Raw genomic sequence first — 13367 nt, forward strand, 5'->3', positions numbered from 1 at the left:
TCTCCCACTGTGGGACATGGGCTCTCGCATGCCAGAGCGCCATTAGAGGGACCTGGGAAATCAAAACTGTCATCATAATAATACAAAACCTCAGGTGTCTTTTTTACGGTGTTGACATTGCCACTAGAGGTAGGCCAGCAAAGGTGGGTACACTGCTGGCCTCAGCACAGATCCCAGAGGTGGCTGCAAAGTCTTCTAGCAATAACTACACTCTTCAGTGCTAGGCACTCACAGAACAAATAACGGGCCAGTTTCACTTAAAACCTGAGGACATTTCCTTGAAGAAATTCCAAAATTATTAATTTTATTCATTTTAGACCCTTAAGTCTCGATGTCTTTTCAAAAAACCATTAACCTGTCCCTAAATACTGCAGTTGTCTCAAAGAAAGGCATGTGTGTGATTGAGTTGCGAGCTGAACTAGCTGCTTTATTTCTGGAAGACGATCTTTACTGGAAAGAACAACTGACAGAGAAACTTTGCTTTTTTAGACTTGAAGATGTGGCAGACATTTGTTGTTCTTGGCTCAACGTGCACAAAGGAAGCCTGACATTTCAAGGTAAACAACGAACAAGATAGTTCACTAATGATAAAATTTGAGCAGTCAAATGAAAATTCAAATTTTGAAAACTCTAACCATCGCCATGAGGTTGAGAACCAATATACTTAAGGACATTTTTGATAAAATCCTTATCAGTTATTTTCCAAATGACCAATGCCTGGTATTTCTAAGTCATGCATAGGTAAAAGACCCATCCAGAATGTAAGACAGATCAACATATTTTTATATAACAAAGCATGAAAAGTTTACCAATAGGGTTTCAGATTCCACACTGCAAGTATGTTTTAAGAACGTACCACTTGTGGGTTTCTGGTGTAGTATCAAAAGAAAACTGAGTTACCGAAAAAAGATATCAAAGTATCTCCCTTATCCAACCCCATATACCTGAGTGAGGGTGGGTTCTTTTCAAATACTTTAACCAAAACAACATATTGCAATAGACTGAATGATATTTGAGAATCTAGTTGTCTTCTTTTAAGCCAGATAATACAGAGATTTATGAAAATAATATTTCTATTTTCATTATTTTTCAGTTTGGCACAATAAAGTTTTATTTATAACAATAAAATGAAAATGTTATACATTTAATGTGATTTTTAAATGAATTAATAAATATTTTTAAATTTTCTCAATTTTAATGCTCAAAATGATAACTATCTATAGATAAGACACACCTAAGCAAAAGCTCTTTGGGGTCTGTGACAATTTCTGATCGTGGAAAGGAACCCTGAGACCAACCAATGTGTGAACTGCGACCTGGACGCATCTACAATATTGCCTTCCACTTAAACCCTAAGTTCCATGTGAGCCCATCCACCTAAGTGCATCTTTCCTCTTTGAGTTTTCTGACAATTACCAGTTCATTTGTAGAGCCGAGATAATTGGCATGTCCTTATGTTCTTAGTTCAACTAATGATCAAGATCAAATCTACTAACTTCCTCCATTCCTCCAGCTTCTCTCTGTCAATTTATTTCTGAGGCAGAAGAACACATGTTCTGGCCTTAGCTCTTCCACCATTTCCTTCAGCAAACGTGTACAGAGCACCTACTGTAACTCAGGTAATACACTAGGATCTGAGATAATAAAGAGCAATGAAACAATACCTCTGACCTTGATGAGGTCCCACCTGGTCTCTAAGCTGCATGTTCCCTTACAACACATCATAAAAGAGATACACTTATTGAAGTATTACGTATTCATTGATTGTTGAACCTAGAAAAATGCGACACAATTTATATGAGCTATTCTAACACAATCAAGACTCTTCTGATAATATAAGGCCATGAAATAAAAGGATAATAAACCTTGTGTCTGCAACCCAAAAGCCATCTTTCAGACACTCCTATTCATGCCAAAGTTGTAGATATGAGAGGGAGGGTAAATGAAGGTGCACAACTGGACAGATCTCTGGAGAAATATCAGAGCCACAGTCCCACAAGTGTCAGAGCTGGAAAAAGAATGCAAATTAAATCATTTCTCTTTTACCCACTGACCCTCTGCTTGCCCATGGAATGTGATCATCCATGACTCCAGCCAGAAACCTGAGTAAGCAGCTCAGACTCCTATCAGTGCACGTGAATAAATTTTTAAAAAATGCATTGGAGCAGTTTGCACTTGGAAACAAAACTATTGAAAAATCACCTCTGACAACCAGAAGTAATTTATAACTTCTTTTTGCAGAATCATGGTAAATTAATTGTTTGAGCAGAAGGAAAAAAGTACTTTATTGTATGTACTTAAAAGATACAACCAATAATAATATGAAATTCTAGCTCCCAACTACTGCTTTCAATATTCTTTGGGAAAACACATTTGCTTTTAATTTAAGGAGTGGTTGGACCTTGGGAACTCAAACTTGGTTTACAATTTCAGCACTTTAGTTCACAGAAGACACTCTGACAAACAATTTTTTTCTTATAAAAAAAAAGTCAGCATAATGATTTCTCCCCAGATTTTTAAATAAATATACATATACAAATATAAATATACTGTGTACTTGAGGTACACAGTTTTGCTTGAGGTGTTACTTGAAGTTAAAAAAAGTAACAGACATATTATCCCCTATTATAACAAAATGATTTATAACTATTATTTTTTAATCTGCAGGCCTGTTGCAGAGACAGCACTATTTAATAAATTTAAGCTAAGACAACTTTTGCATATCCACTGATCATACCAAGACAAAATAAATCTTATGATGGTAATAATAGACATTTATTCTCATTCTCTATATTCTCTAATAAAATGTAATACACTGAGCCAACCAACAACAATTATTGGTTATTGAGAGACAAATCCCAGGTCAACAAATATATGTTATTGCATAATTTGTTTTGCAGTTTAACGAATTCATCTAAAATCTAGAATTATTTAGTTGCCCGTCTTGAATAAATATTTCAGTTTTCAACTTATTAACTCTCTTCATCTAAGAAATAATTCCAGAGAAGGAAGGCAGAGACAGGGAGTGGGTTTAAGGCAGGAAAACACCAAATCAAAATAAAGTTACATGTAAATCATGGCCTGAGTTAAACCAAATAGTTCAACATATAAGAGCTATGCTAAGCTCTAAAGAAACAAGTAGGTAAAAGAGGGCATTTGGGTTGGAAGTCCCTTCATGGCTTTGTATAAAAGATAAAACTGAACTCCATTTAGAATTATCTCTACTAAGAATTATATCTCTAATTATACCTCTCATATCCTCTAGGCCATGAATATAAGGCTCCATCCATAGAACAGACACAGCTAGCTATGAGGGAAAAAAAATCACAGAGGATTCAAAAAGATAGTAATAATAAATGAGCATTTAAAAATAAGAAAACCGCTCACCTCCCCCAAATAACAGGGATGACAAAAAAAAATGTATACACATGACTTGTATTCATCTTTTGTTATTGGTATATATTGAGTATTACAATTTTAATACAGACTTTTTCCTTTCTTACAATGTGTATACATTTTTTTGGCACCCTCCGTAGAAAAGCAAGCAAGAAAACAAGGACATGAGGCTCAGTCTCACTTGCATGTTGTGTCTGGGTTCCCGCCAAGCATCACAAACCACATTTGATATTTTGTGCACTGGGCTGAGTGACACTAGAATGTCTTTGAGGGGAGGGGGAGGGAGAGAAAGAACTAGGAAAATGGCAAACGAGAGCTTTGCAGAGTATAGCTATCTCATTTCTGGTTGATATTAAGACAGCACTGGAAGTAGTTCAATTAAAAACAAATCAATGATACATGGAGGTAGTAGCCTAAAATACACCCCAGGGAAGGCCAAGTGGGAATTCTTTCTGCTTATGCTGTGAAACACTAACTTCTTCTCTGTCAGCAGACAGATCAGGGCAACATGGACCGATACCACGGTATTGAACAACACAGTTTTGTCTCAAGAAACAGCTTCTAATCTCTGATCATTCACAGCACATTACATGCTTTAGTTCAAGAAGGAAGAGAAATGATTATCTGAAGTCAGAAGATAGTGCCTAAAATGTGAAGGCAGATGAAATCAGGAATCTCCCCAAACTTGGCTTGGCACATTGAAATTAGTCACTGTCTGTAAGGAAACGGCCAAGACTGCTGAGGATGTGAAAGCTAATACTGTCCTGTTGTAAACTGTCAGTCTGTCCTCCATTGCCACGTCCCGGTAGGAGGTCATGCTGAAATGCTGATTCCTACCAAAGTTCTTCATTTTGGAACGGAAACCTTTAAGTCTGCAATTGCCCATCCTTCTATTGGCTTCCTTACTAAATGGTGTTTAGTTTAACGCAGTGATTCAGCTTAGATAAATGGATGTGGCTTTCTTTTTTTTTTTCTTTTTTTTTTTTGGCACTTCTGAAATGGCTAAAGATTTCTCCCTGGCCTTATACATACGATTGCTACGAAGTGAAATATAGCAAAAACTGTTCACTATTTAGTTTTGACCAGGATTAAAGCTCAATTTTATGTAACTCTTGTTAGTCTCTGTGCCAGAACATTTTTATATACTCCCGTCAGTAAAATTAATAATCAACAATAAAGGTAAATAATTATAGAAAGGAAATATAAAGAGAATGATTTTTCTAAAAAGCACATCAACAAATAATGCATAAATGACTACAAAATCATTACCTCTGCTCTCTGTGTTCTGGGAAAAGCAGTTGATTTTTCTATGGCATAAACCTCCACCAGGTAAAGACATGCTCCTTGCTCCCGGTCCAGAATGGCTGCTGTCTGAATTACGCCAGTCTGCCGTCCGATAGTAAAGAGACGTCCAACGGTTTTTTCCTCACAGCGAACTGAAACAATATAATACTCCACTGGAGCTTCCGATCCTCTAGGGCTAGCTGCTTCTATTGATATTACATTGGTACCAATGGGTTCTCCTTCCTTCAAAATAGTTATATATTTAGGTTGAGTGAAAACAGGTCCATCGAGGCCCTGAAGAATGACGGTCAATTCAGTGGTTGATTTCCTCCTTTCCGGGCCAAGGTCTGTTGCTGAAACTATGAGATTATAGATGAGCTGTGAAGGCACCAGCGCAGATGCCACTCTCAGGTCTCCACTGAACCGATCCACAATGAAGGTATCTGTGTCCCCATTGGTGATCTCATACTCCACCTCGCCATTGGCACCTTCATCTGGGTCGGCAGCCATGATTGTCGTCAGAACAGAACCAATCACAGCTGAAGGGTCTGCAGCAAGGGCATTTTGTGATATAAACATCGGGACATTGTCATTGAGATCTGTAACCAAAATGGTCACATTTTTCAAAGCATACCGTCTAGTTTCTATAGGTACAGCTTGATCATTGGCTTTTACAGTTAACTCAAAGAGATTAGCAAATTCCCGATCTATTTCAGCGTTAGTATATATAGTGCCCTTGACTTCGTCTATGCCGAAGTGGTTGCCCCGTGGCATCTGTTGAATGATTGTGTAGGATAGCTGCCCATTAATGTCTGCATCAGGGTCATGGGCAGTCACTGAAATGACAGACGTTCCAATGGGAATGTTCTCAACAATAGACTTGAAAATATCTCCAGGAGGAAAGCTAGGTGGGTTGTCATTGAAGTCCCTCACGTGTATAACCACTGACATTGTAGATGAACGAGGAGGCCTTCCTTGGTCTTTGGCTGTTATATTTAATTTGTACAAAGACTGTGTTTCAAAGTCCAATTTTTTGGCAAGAAAAATACTCCCAGTGTTTGGGCTAATGCTAAAAGTTCCGTGGTTGTTAGTCCCAGTAATACTGTAGTGTAAATCAGCATTGTCACCCGAATCTGAATCAGTTGCAGTTACAGAGGACACGAGTTCACCAATTCTCATGTTTTCCAAAACATCAACAAAGAGTGTTGATTTAGGGAAAGAAGGGGTGTTGTCATTTTCATCCAAAATATCAATATTTAAGGTACAGGTTGAATTGAGGGAGACTGCCCCTGAATCCACTGCTTGAATTACCAGGGAATAGGCAGGTGTTGCTTCATAGTCTAGTTGGCCAATTAGTGTCACCTGACCAGAAGTGCTGTCTATAGCAAACTGTCTTTCTTCATTTCCTTTTATCACAGAATAATGAATAAGTCCATTATTACCTTCATCAACATCTGAGGCAGATACTCTTAATACCTGTGTCAGGTTGGCTGCCGACTCTGATATTGTGGCTTGGTAAAAGTCTTTCACAAACTTGGGAGCATTATCGTTTATATCCTTCATGTAAACATGTACTGTGGCCTGATCCTTGAGAGGCTGCGGGAGCCCCTGATCGGTTGCAATGACTGTAAAGCTAAACACTGCAGTCCCTCTGCGCCTCATAAGAGACTCCCTGTCAAACTGGTGAGTATTTGTAATTTCCCCACTAACAGCATGCAACTCAAACTCTGGCTGCACCATTTCAAAAGAATACCTCACTTCTCCATTTGGCCCAAAGTCTTTATCTACAGCACTTACTTTGCCCACAAATGACCCAGATTTCTGCTCCTCTTCAAAGTAAAATGTGTAATTGGTACTGTTAAAAAGAGGTCTGTTATCATTTACATCTTCTAGAATTACAGTAACATTCACAGTAGCACTAAGGGGTTCCACTGCTCTGTCAGAAGCAACAACCAGTAAAACATATCTGTCTTGAAGTTCACGGTCCAGTTCACTCTTTATATACAATTGACCATCTGGGAATATGCCAAAAGCATCCCCTGTATTTCCTTCAGCAATGCTGTATGCAATTTCACCATTTGCTCCTGAATCCTTATCAAAAGCTTGTACTTTAAAGAATCGAGAATTCACAGGTTCTGACTCAGAAAGGGTGACCTCATAAGAGAGTTGATCAAACACTGGTGGGTTGTCATTGACATCATGGACATACACTGTTAAGATGAAACTAGAGGAGAGCTGTGGAACACCCATATCAGATGCCAAGATCTCTATCTGGTAGGAACCAGCATGGACATCCAGGGCCCCTAGCAGACTAATACTACCATTCTTTTCGTTGATAGTGAACAGGTTCTTGGGGTTTTGCTTCAGGCTATAGAGTACCATGCCATTGACACCTTCATCAGGGTCCACAGCTTTGGCTTGGAAAATGCTGTGACCTGCCTGCCAATTCTCCACCACATTCACACTCTCTACTGCCTGAAGGAAATGAGGAGAGTTGTCATTCAAATCCTTAACTGTTATGTTAACCATAGCATCTCCAGTCACTGTGCCCCCACTGGCCACTACTTTCAGCCTATAAAAGGATTGCTCTTCTCTGTCAATCACACTTGCTGTGGTAAGCTGCCCAGTGACCTGGTTGATAGCAAACATACCTTTCTGATCCCCAGTAGTAATGAGATAACTGATGTTGGAATTGAGATCCATGGTGGATGCAGACACACTACCCACATGATATCCCAGAGCCACATTCTCAAAGACCACGAAGCTGTAGGCAGCCTGGCTGAACACAGGGGGGTTGTCCTGAGCATCCAACACTGTCACGGTCACTATTGCCTGGTTGGGAGACTGTAAATGGCCACCATCAGTCGCCACTATTTGCAACTGGTAAGCTGTTTTTTCTTCTCTGTCTAGGGCCATTCTTGTAGAAAGAACCCCACTCTGAGCATTGACCTGAAACCGAGACCTGTCCCCAGCTGATATACTGTATTTGACAGTTCCATTGAGACCCAAGTCGGGGTCAGTGGCAGACACTGTGGTGATGTAACTACCTCCAGGCTCGTTCTCCTGAATATGAGCAAAGTACTGGACTGGGTAGAACACAGGGCTGTTGTCATTCACATCCAGCAGACTGACGTTTATGCGAGCCACTGAGGACTGGGGAGGGGAGCCCAGGTCTGTGGCCAGAACCAACAGGGAGTAGAAAGCTTGCTCCTCTCTGTCCAAGGAGGAGACAGTACTCAGCCTCCCAGACACCGGATCCAGACGGAAGGACCTCTGGTCAGTCTCAGCCTCTTGTAGGGAGAAGCGCACTGTCCCATTGTCACCCAGGTCCCCATCAGTTGCCCCGAGCACCAGTAGTTCTGTCCCTGTTGGGGCATTCTCAACCACAGACACATCATACCCTTCTGGCTGGCTAAATACTGGCTTTTCATCATTCACATCCAGGAGAGTTACTACAAGCTGGGCGTAGGAAACCTTGGGGTGAACGCCCTGGTCCCGAGCACTGATATTCAGTACAATCTGGGATGCAAGTTCACGGTCCAAGCCCCCCGCAGCCCCAGTGGTCACCAGGCCGCTATGTTCACTGATATGGAACCAACCTAGTCCGTTGCCAGAGACGATACTGTAACGCAGATTAGCATTGAGACCAGAGTCGCCATCGGTGGCGGACACTCCACTCACATAGCTTCCCGGGGGCGCCTCCTCGCTCAGGTTCACTCTGTACACTTGCTGTGCAAAGACAGGGGGGTGGTCATTGATGTCATTGACGAAAATCACCAGGCTCGCCACAGAGGAGCGTGCCTGGACCGCTGCAGCAGGGGGCGCCCCGTAGTTATCGGAGACAGAAACTGTCAGGTTGTAAGAAGGGATGCGCTCGCGGTCCAGGGCGCTGGCCACTTTGATGAGGCTCAGGTTGGGCACTTTGCTGCTCTGCACCTCAAAGTGGCGCTGCTCGTTGCCCCCCAGAATCTGCACAGAGATGTTCCCGTTGGCCGCGGGGGAGTCTGCGTCCGTCACGGTGAGCAGAGCCACCACAGTGCCCACCTGAGCGTTCTCATCCACCGAGGCGTAGCGCGAGGTGGCAGGGAAGTAGCGGAATTTCACCACCGGGTCGTTGTCGTTGACGTCCAGCAGCTGAATCAGCGCCTCCGCGCGCCCGGTCAGGGAAGGCACGCCTCGGTCCAGAGCCTGCACCGTCAGAGAGTACTGGCGCCGGGCCTCGAAGTCCAGGGGCTCCCGCACCGTGATAAGCCCCGTTTCGGGGTCCATTTGGAAGGGGGTCCCCTCGTCCTGCAGCCGATAGCGGATGTCCGCGTTGGTGCCCTCGTCAGCGTCCGCCGCTGCCACCTGGAGGACGCTGGAGCCCACGGCCGCGTCCTCAGGCACCCCCGCCTGGTAGTGGGAACTGCCAAAAACCGGGGGATTGTCGTTAATGTCTTGCACAGTCACGTTTACCTGTAGGTAGCCCCGCCGCTTGGGCTCACCCTTGTCCTCCACTTCCACAAGTAGCTGGTACTGCGGCGTGACCTCGCGGTCCAGCCCGCCCTTGGACACCAGATGCAGGAAGGCGCCCTCGCCGCTCGGGTTCAGGGTGATATCCAGGCGGAAGCGACCCGCCTCGTTGCCCTGGATGATGCGGTAGGAGCGGTGGTCCACGCCGTTGGAGCCGATGTCCGAGTCTGTGGCCGTATCCAAGATGACCTGACGCCCGCTGCTACTGTCTTCCTTGAAAGTGACCACGATCGAGGGGTCCGGGAAGACGGGGGCGTTGTCATTGAGGTCCCACACCAGAACTCGCACCTCGGTGGGGTAGGTGGGCGAGCTGGAAAGGACCACCAGGTTGATCACGTCGCTGGGCAGGCTCTCGCGGTCGATGGTGGCGGTGGTGTACAGAGTCCCGGTACTGCTGTTTATGGCAAACAGGGCGTGGCTTTCGCTGAGCCGGTAGGTGAAGCCGGGGCGCGTCTGGATGGTGCCCACCAGCGTGCCCGGGGGCTGCTCCTCCAGCACTTGGAACACCTGACGCTGCTCGGCCCCGCCGACGCGGGCGGGCCCTGGGAGCAGGGACAGCAGCCCAAAGACGCGAAGGAGCTGGAGCACTGAGGGGGTGGGCAGCGGGAGCCACGGGCGGCCAGGAGCCCGACCTGCGGCCAAGTCCATGGTCCTGGCTCCCTGGAACGGTGAGGTCAAGAGAAGGAAGAGGTGAGACAAAATGAGTACTAATGACCGGGATGAAGTAGCTCCAGCAAGAATGCAGACGACGGACCTGCCTGAGCGCTCTGCTATTTCAAAGCACCTCCAGCCCAGAAGAAGCAAGTCGCCTCAGCCAACGGCTCCTGGTAGCCATTTGGACACGTCGTGCCCGAGAGCTGCGGGGGCCAAAGGCGGCAGGGCATTCCACGGAACGCGTCTGTGCGCTGATGAGTTCCAGAAAAGTTTCTCAAACCTCCTGTATTCCCCCCTTCACGTTGCTTTGGAATCTGTTAGTCCCCGCGTTTTCGCCCGGGTAGATGTGAGCTGCTAGAGGTGGCCTGTATTTAAGATGTATGAGCAATCATTGCCAACATCGTCTTCAGAAACTTTGGAACTTACCAGCGGCCACGCAACTGGGGAGGGAAGGACAGCGGCGCACGGGGAGCGGCGTATGGAGCCGGGAGGGTAACGGATTCCTTTCCCAAAAGCTGGAGACCGGGGGTCTCCTCGAGTCCCCACTGCTCAGGAACAGGCTGCAACGCCCCTCCACGGGGCGGCAGGAGCTGCCGCCGAGGCCCAGGCGGCGGCTCGCGAACGGCGTTCCCGGCGCGGGCACTAGGGCTCCGGTGCCCGCGAGCGCTCCGCCGCGTCCTCCTCCTCCGGCAGCCGCCGCCGCCCGCCCTGCTGCGGGCGCAGGCAACGTCCAGCGCTCCTCGGCATTTTTTATTTCACCTCTGCCTGGGCGGCTGCCGACCCATTTTTGTACATCCACACCGGGCGCAAGTCTCCCTTTCTTCTCGGCCTCGCGGGGGTCGGGCAGCAGTAGCGTGCGGTCCCCGCGTCCCCTCCCCTTGGCATGCCTCGGCGACCGTCCTCCGGCGGCCCCGTCGGAAGCCCACTGTGGGGAGCCTCGCCCCCGCCCTGCTTAGCTTTGCTTTTATTGTCCCGGGTCAGTTTCACTTTGTAATCCACAAGGCTTTGGACTGGGAGTGGGGGGGGGACGCCTCGTCCCCTTTCTCCTTCGCCGTGGGCGGAGGCAGCGGGGACGCCGGCGCCGGGCTGTGGCTGCGCCCGCGGCAGCTCGGGACGGCGCCTGTCAGCGCTCTGCTCCTCGCCCGCCGGGCTGCAGGGTGTGCGGCTGTGGAGCCGGAGCGCCAGAGCCCCTCTCGGCGACCGCGGGTCCCTCACTCTCCCCGCCCCTTCCCCGCCGCACGCGCGCGCGCGCACACGCACAGCGCGTCGCCGAAACACAAACAGAGGGGGCGGGAAGAGCGCGAGCCGAGCCGGGCTCCGAAACTTTGCGCGCCACTCATTGATCGGCGCCTGAGCTCGCGCGGACTCCCCCAGCTCCCGGCCTGTCACCTACTGCCCGCCCCCGCCCGGCCCCTTCGGGCCCGGCGCTCCCCACGCCGGCCCGCCCCGCCGCCTCGGCCGCCCACTGGCTGCTCCGGACGCTAATCACGCGGGCCTCCGGGGGCCTGTAGGCGGTCGGCTGTGGGAGCCCCGCGAGTCGGAGGCGTTGAGAAGGGGGGGATTTTTTTCTTTTTTTTTTTTTTTTTTCTTTTTGGTCAACTCTTGGCCGGCGTCAGAGCAATAACAGCAAAAGGCTGCCGCAGAATAGATGGGAGTGAGGTCAGGTTTGCAGATAAATAACTTCAGTGGCGGGGCCTGGGGGGAAGACCGTTCGGTTGTTATGCTAGTAATAACTCAGGGGGAAGGGGGTCGAGAGAAAGAAAAGAAAGGCGGGGGGTGAGGGTCTGTTAGAGCGGGGAGGAAGGATTAAGCAAAGCCTGTCTGGGAATGCACAGCGCAGATTTGCTTTAACCGTTTCCTGCCCCTTCTCTTCTGGATGAGAGGGGAGGGAGCTGCTGTATATTGTGATCCGACCTCCAAACCAACTCCTCCCTTTCCTCCTCTGCCTGCGGTGCGAGCTCCCTGCACTCCAGGGGTGGCTCAACCCCAAACCTGCACCCACTCTCCCCCTCCCCCACCTCCCAGGTGACTAGGGGCACCGAGAACTCGGTACCAACCGCACTTTGGACTTCCTATAGGAAAAGCCAGGGGAACTCAGTGTTTGTTTTGTTTCCCTTCCCAAATGGATCCCAGGTGCCAGTAGCCAAACCTTAGAGTTTCAACAATAACAATGGTAGCCCGTTGGAAAGATGGAGATCTTTTCCTGTTGCAAAGTTTGGAATTTTAATCTCTGTTGGAGAATTTCCCTCTTGACATTTTGTAGCCGAAGGAATCCTGACGAAGTTTTGTTTTGTTTTGGGTTTTGTCTGGGGAGAGGATAGATATGATAAAAATATAAATAAATAGAATGAACTTTAAATTTGAAATAGGCTCACGTGCCACGCACGTACTGTGCTCAGAACTCCCCCGCTATTTACTGTAAGTAATTTTTGTGGTGGCATGCATCCGTTCTTTAATTAAAAGGAAAAAAAAGTGACTGGGAATCAGGGAAACCAATGCGAAAATAAGAATTGAAGCCAAGCAATACAAATACAGTATAGGGCATATGACATACATTTCTGCCACAGTGACCCATCCAAATATAAAAACTTTTCTGAGCCGTGAGACGATTCAGCCATGAGTAAATACTGCCCTCTGCTGTTATGCCAATCTTAGGTCTTTAGTCGCCTGGTTTCTTGCTTAAAATTAAACGCAGAGACTAGAAGGATCGGATTACAAAGCTTATTCCTCCTTCTTGCCTGGGCATAGTGGCAAAGATAAAAGATTGTTAGGAATCTCCTAGTGCCTTTCTTTCTTTAGGGTTAAAAAAAATTAAGAGCAATAGGGCAAACAACAAATTCAAGTCCTGTGACGCAGACAGCCTGTAACGCAAAACATCTATGAAAACCTGAATACAAAAATACTATCAGCAGTTCCTTTGTTTAGGTTAGAACATTCACTTCTGCATATTCCTCTACTGTATATAATGGCACATACAGTATATATGTAATGGGTGAATTGGAAACAGACAAAAAAGTTAAATTTCACCATTTCTGTATTTTTTAAGACTTGAAAACTTTTAAAAGCATTCATTGGAAGCTATTCTTTTAAGAGACATCTTTAAACCTTTTCTCAAAACTATCTCTGCCAAAAATTTAGTCTTAATAATATCGGAGTAATTTAGCCAACAAAGATTTGTAGATTAAAATTGAACCACAAATTTTTATAAACCATGGCTATGATGTGACTTTAAGAGAATATTAGGGTTTTTTTTTTCCACTTGTGGTTTTGTTGTTGTTGTTGTTGTTTTTTTGCTAATGCACCACAATTCAATCATTCAGGTAGGAAGGACTAGAAAGGAAACATTTACATACCCGTAGATCAAGTACTCTGGACAGCTTGTGGTATAATCTTCATTCATTTTGCGGAATGGGGAGTATTCATTCTGTGTAATATATATTTTATATATTAATTGTTAAAAACAAGATATGGGAAAATTAAGTAATACAGAAAATATGTATATATTCAGTACATAAAATAAC

General features: G+C 46.2%; 1 protein-coding gene across 1 annotated transcript in view; it reads right to left on the minus strand.

Moving 5' to 3' along the window:
* The window catches only part of FAT4 (FAT atypical cadherin 4), a 148563-nt gene extending 138024 nt beyond the window's left edge, over positions 1–10539 (minus strand). The window contains exon 1 of the mRNA XM_019710865.2: positions 4666–10539. Coding sequence (XP_019566424.2) covers positions 4666–9840 — 5175 coding nt within the window. The 5' untranslated portion in view covers positions 9841–10539. The remainder of the gene's footprint in view (positions 1–4665) is intronic.
* Between the last annotated feature and the right edge of the window lie 2828 nt (positions 10540–13367).

This window comes from Rhinolophus sinicus, linkage group LG07, assembly GCF_036562045.2.
Source record: "Rhinolophus sinicus isolate RSC01 linkage group LG07, ASM3656204v1, whole genome shotgun sequence".
Taxonomy (NCBI): Eukaryota; Metazoa; Chordata; class Mammalia; order Chiroptera; family Rhinolophidae; genus Rhinolophus; species Rhinolophus sinicus.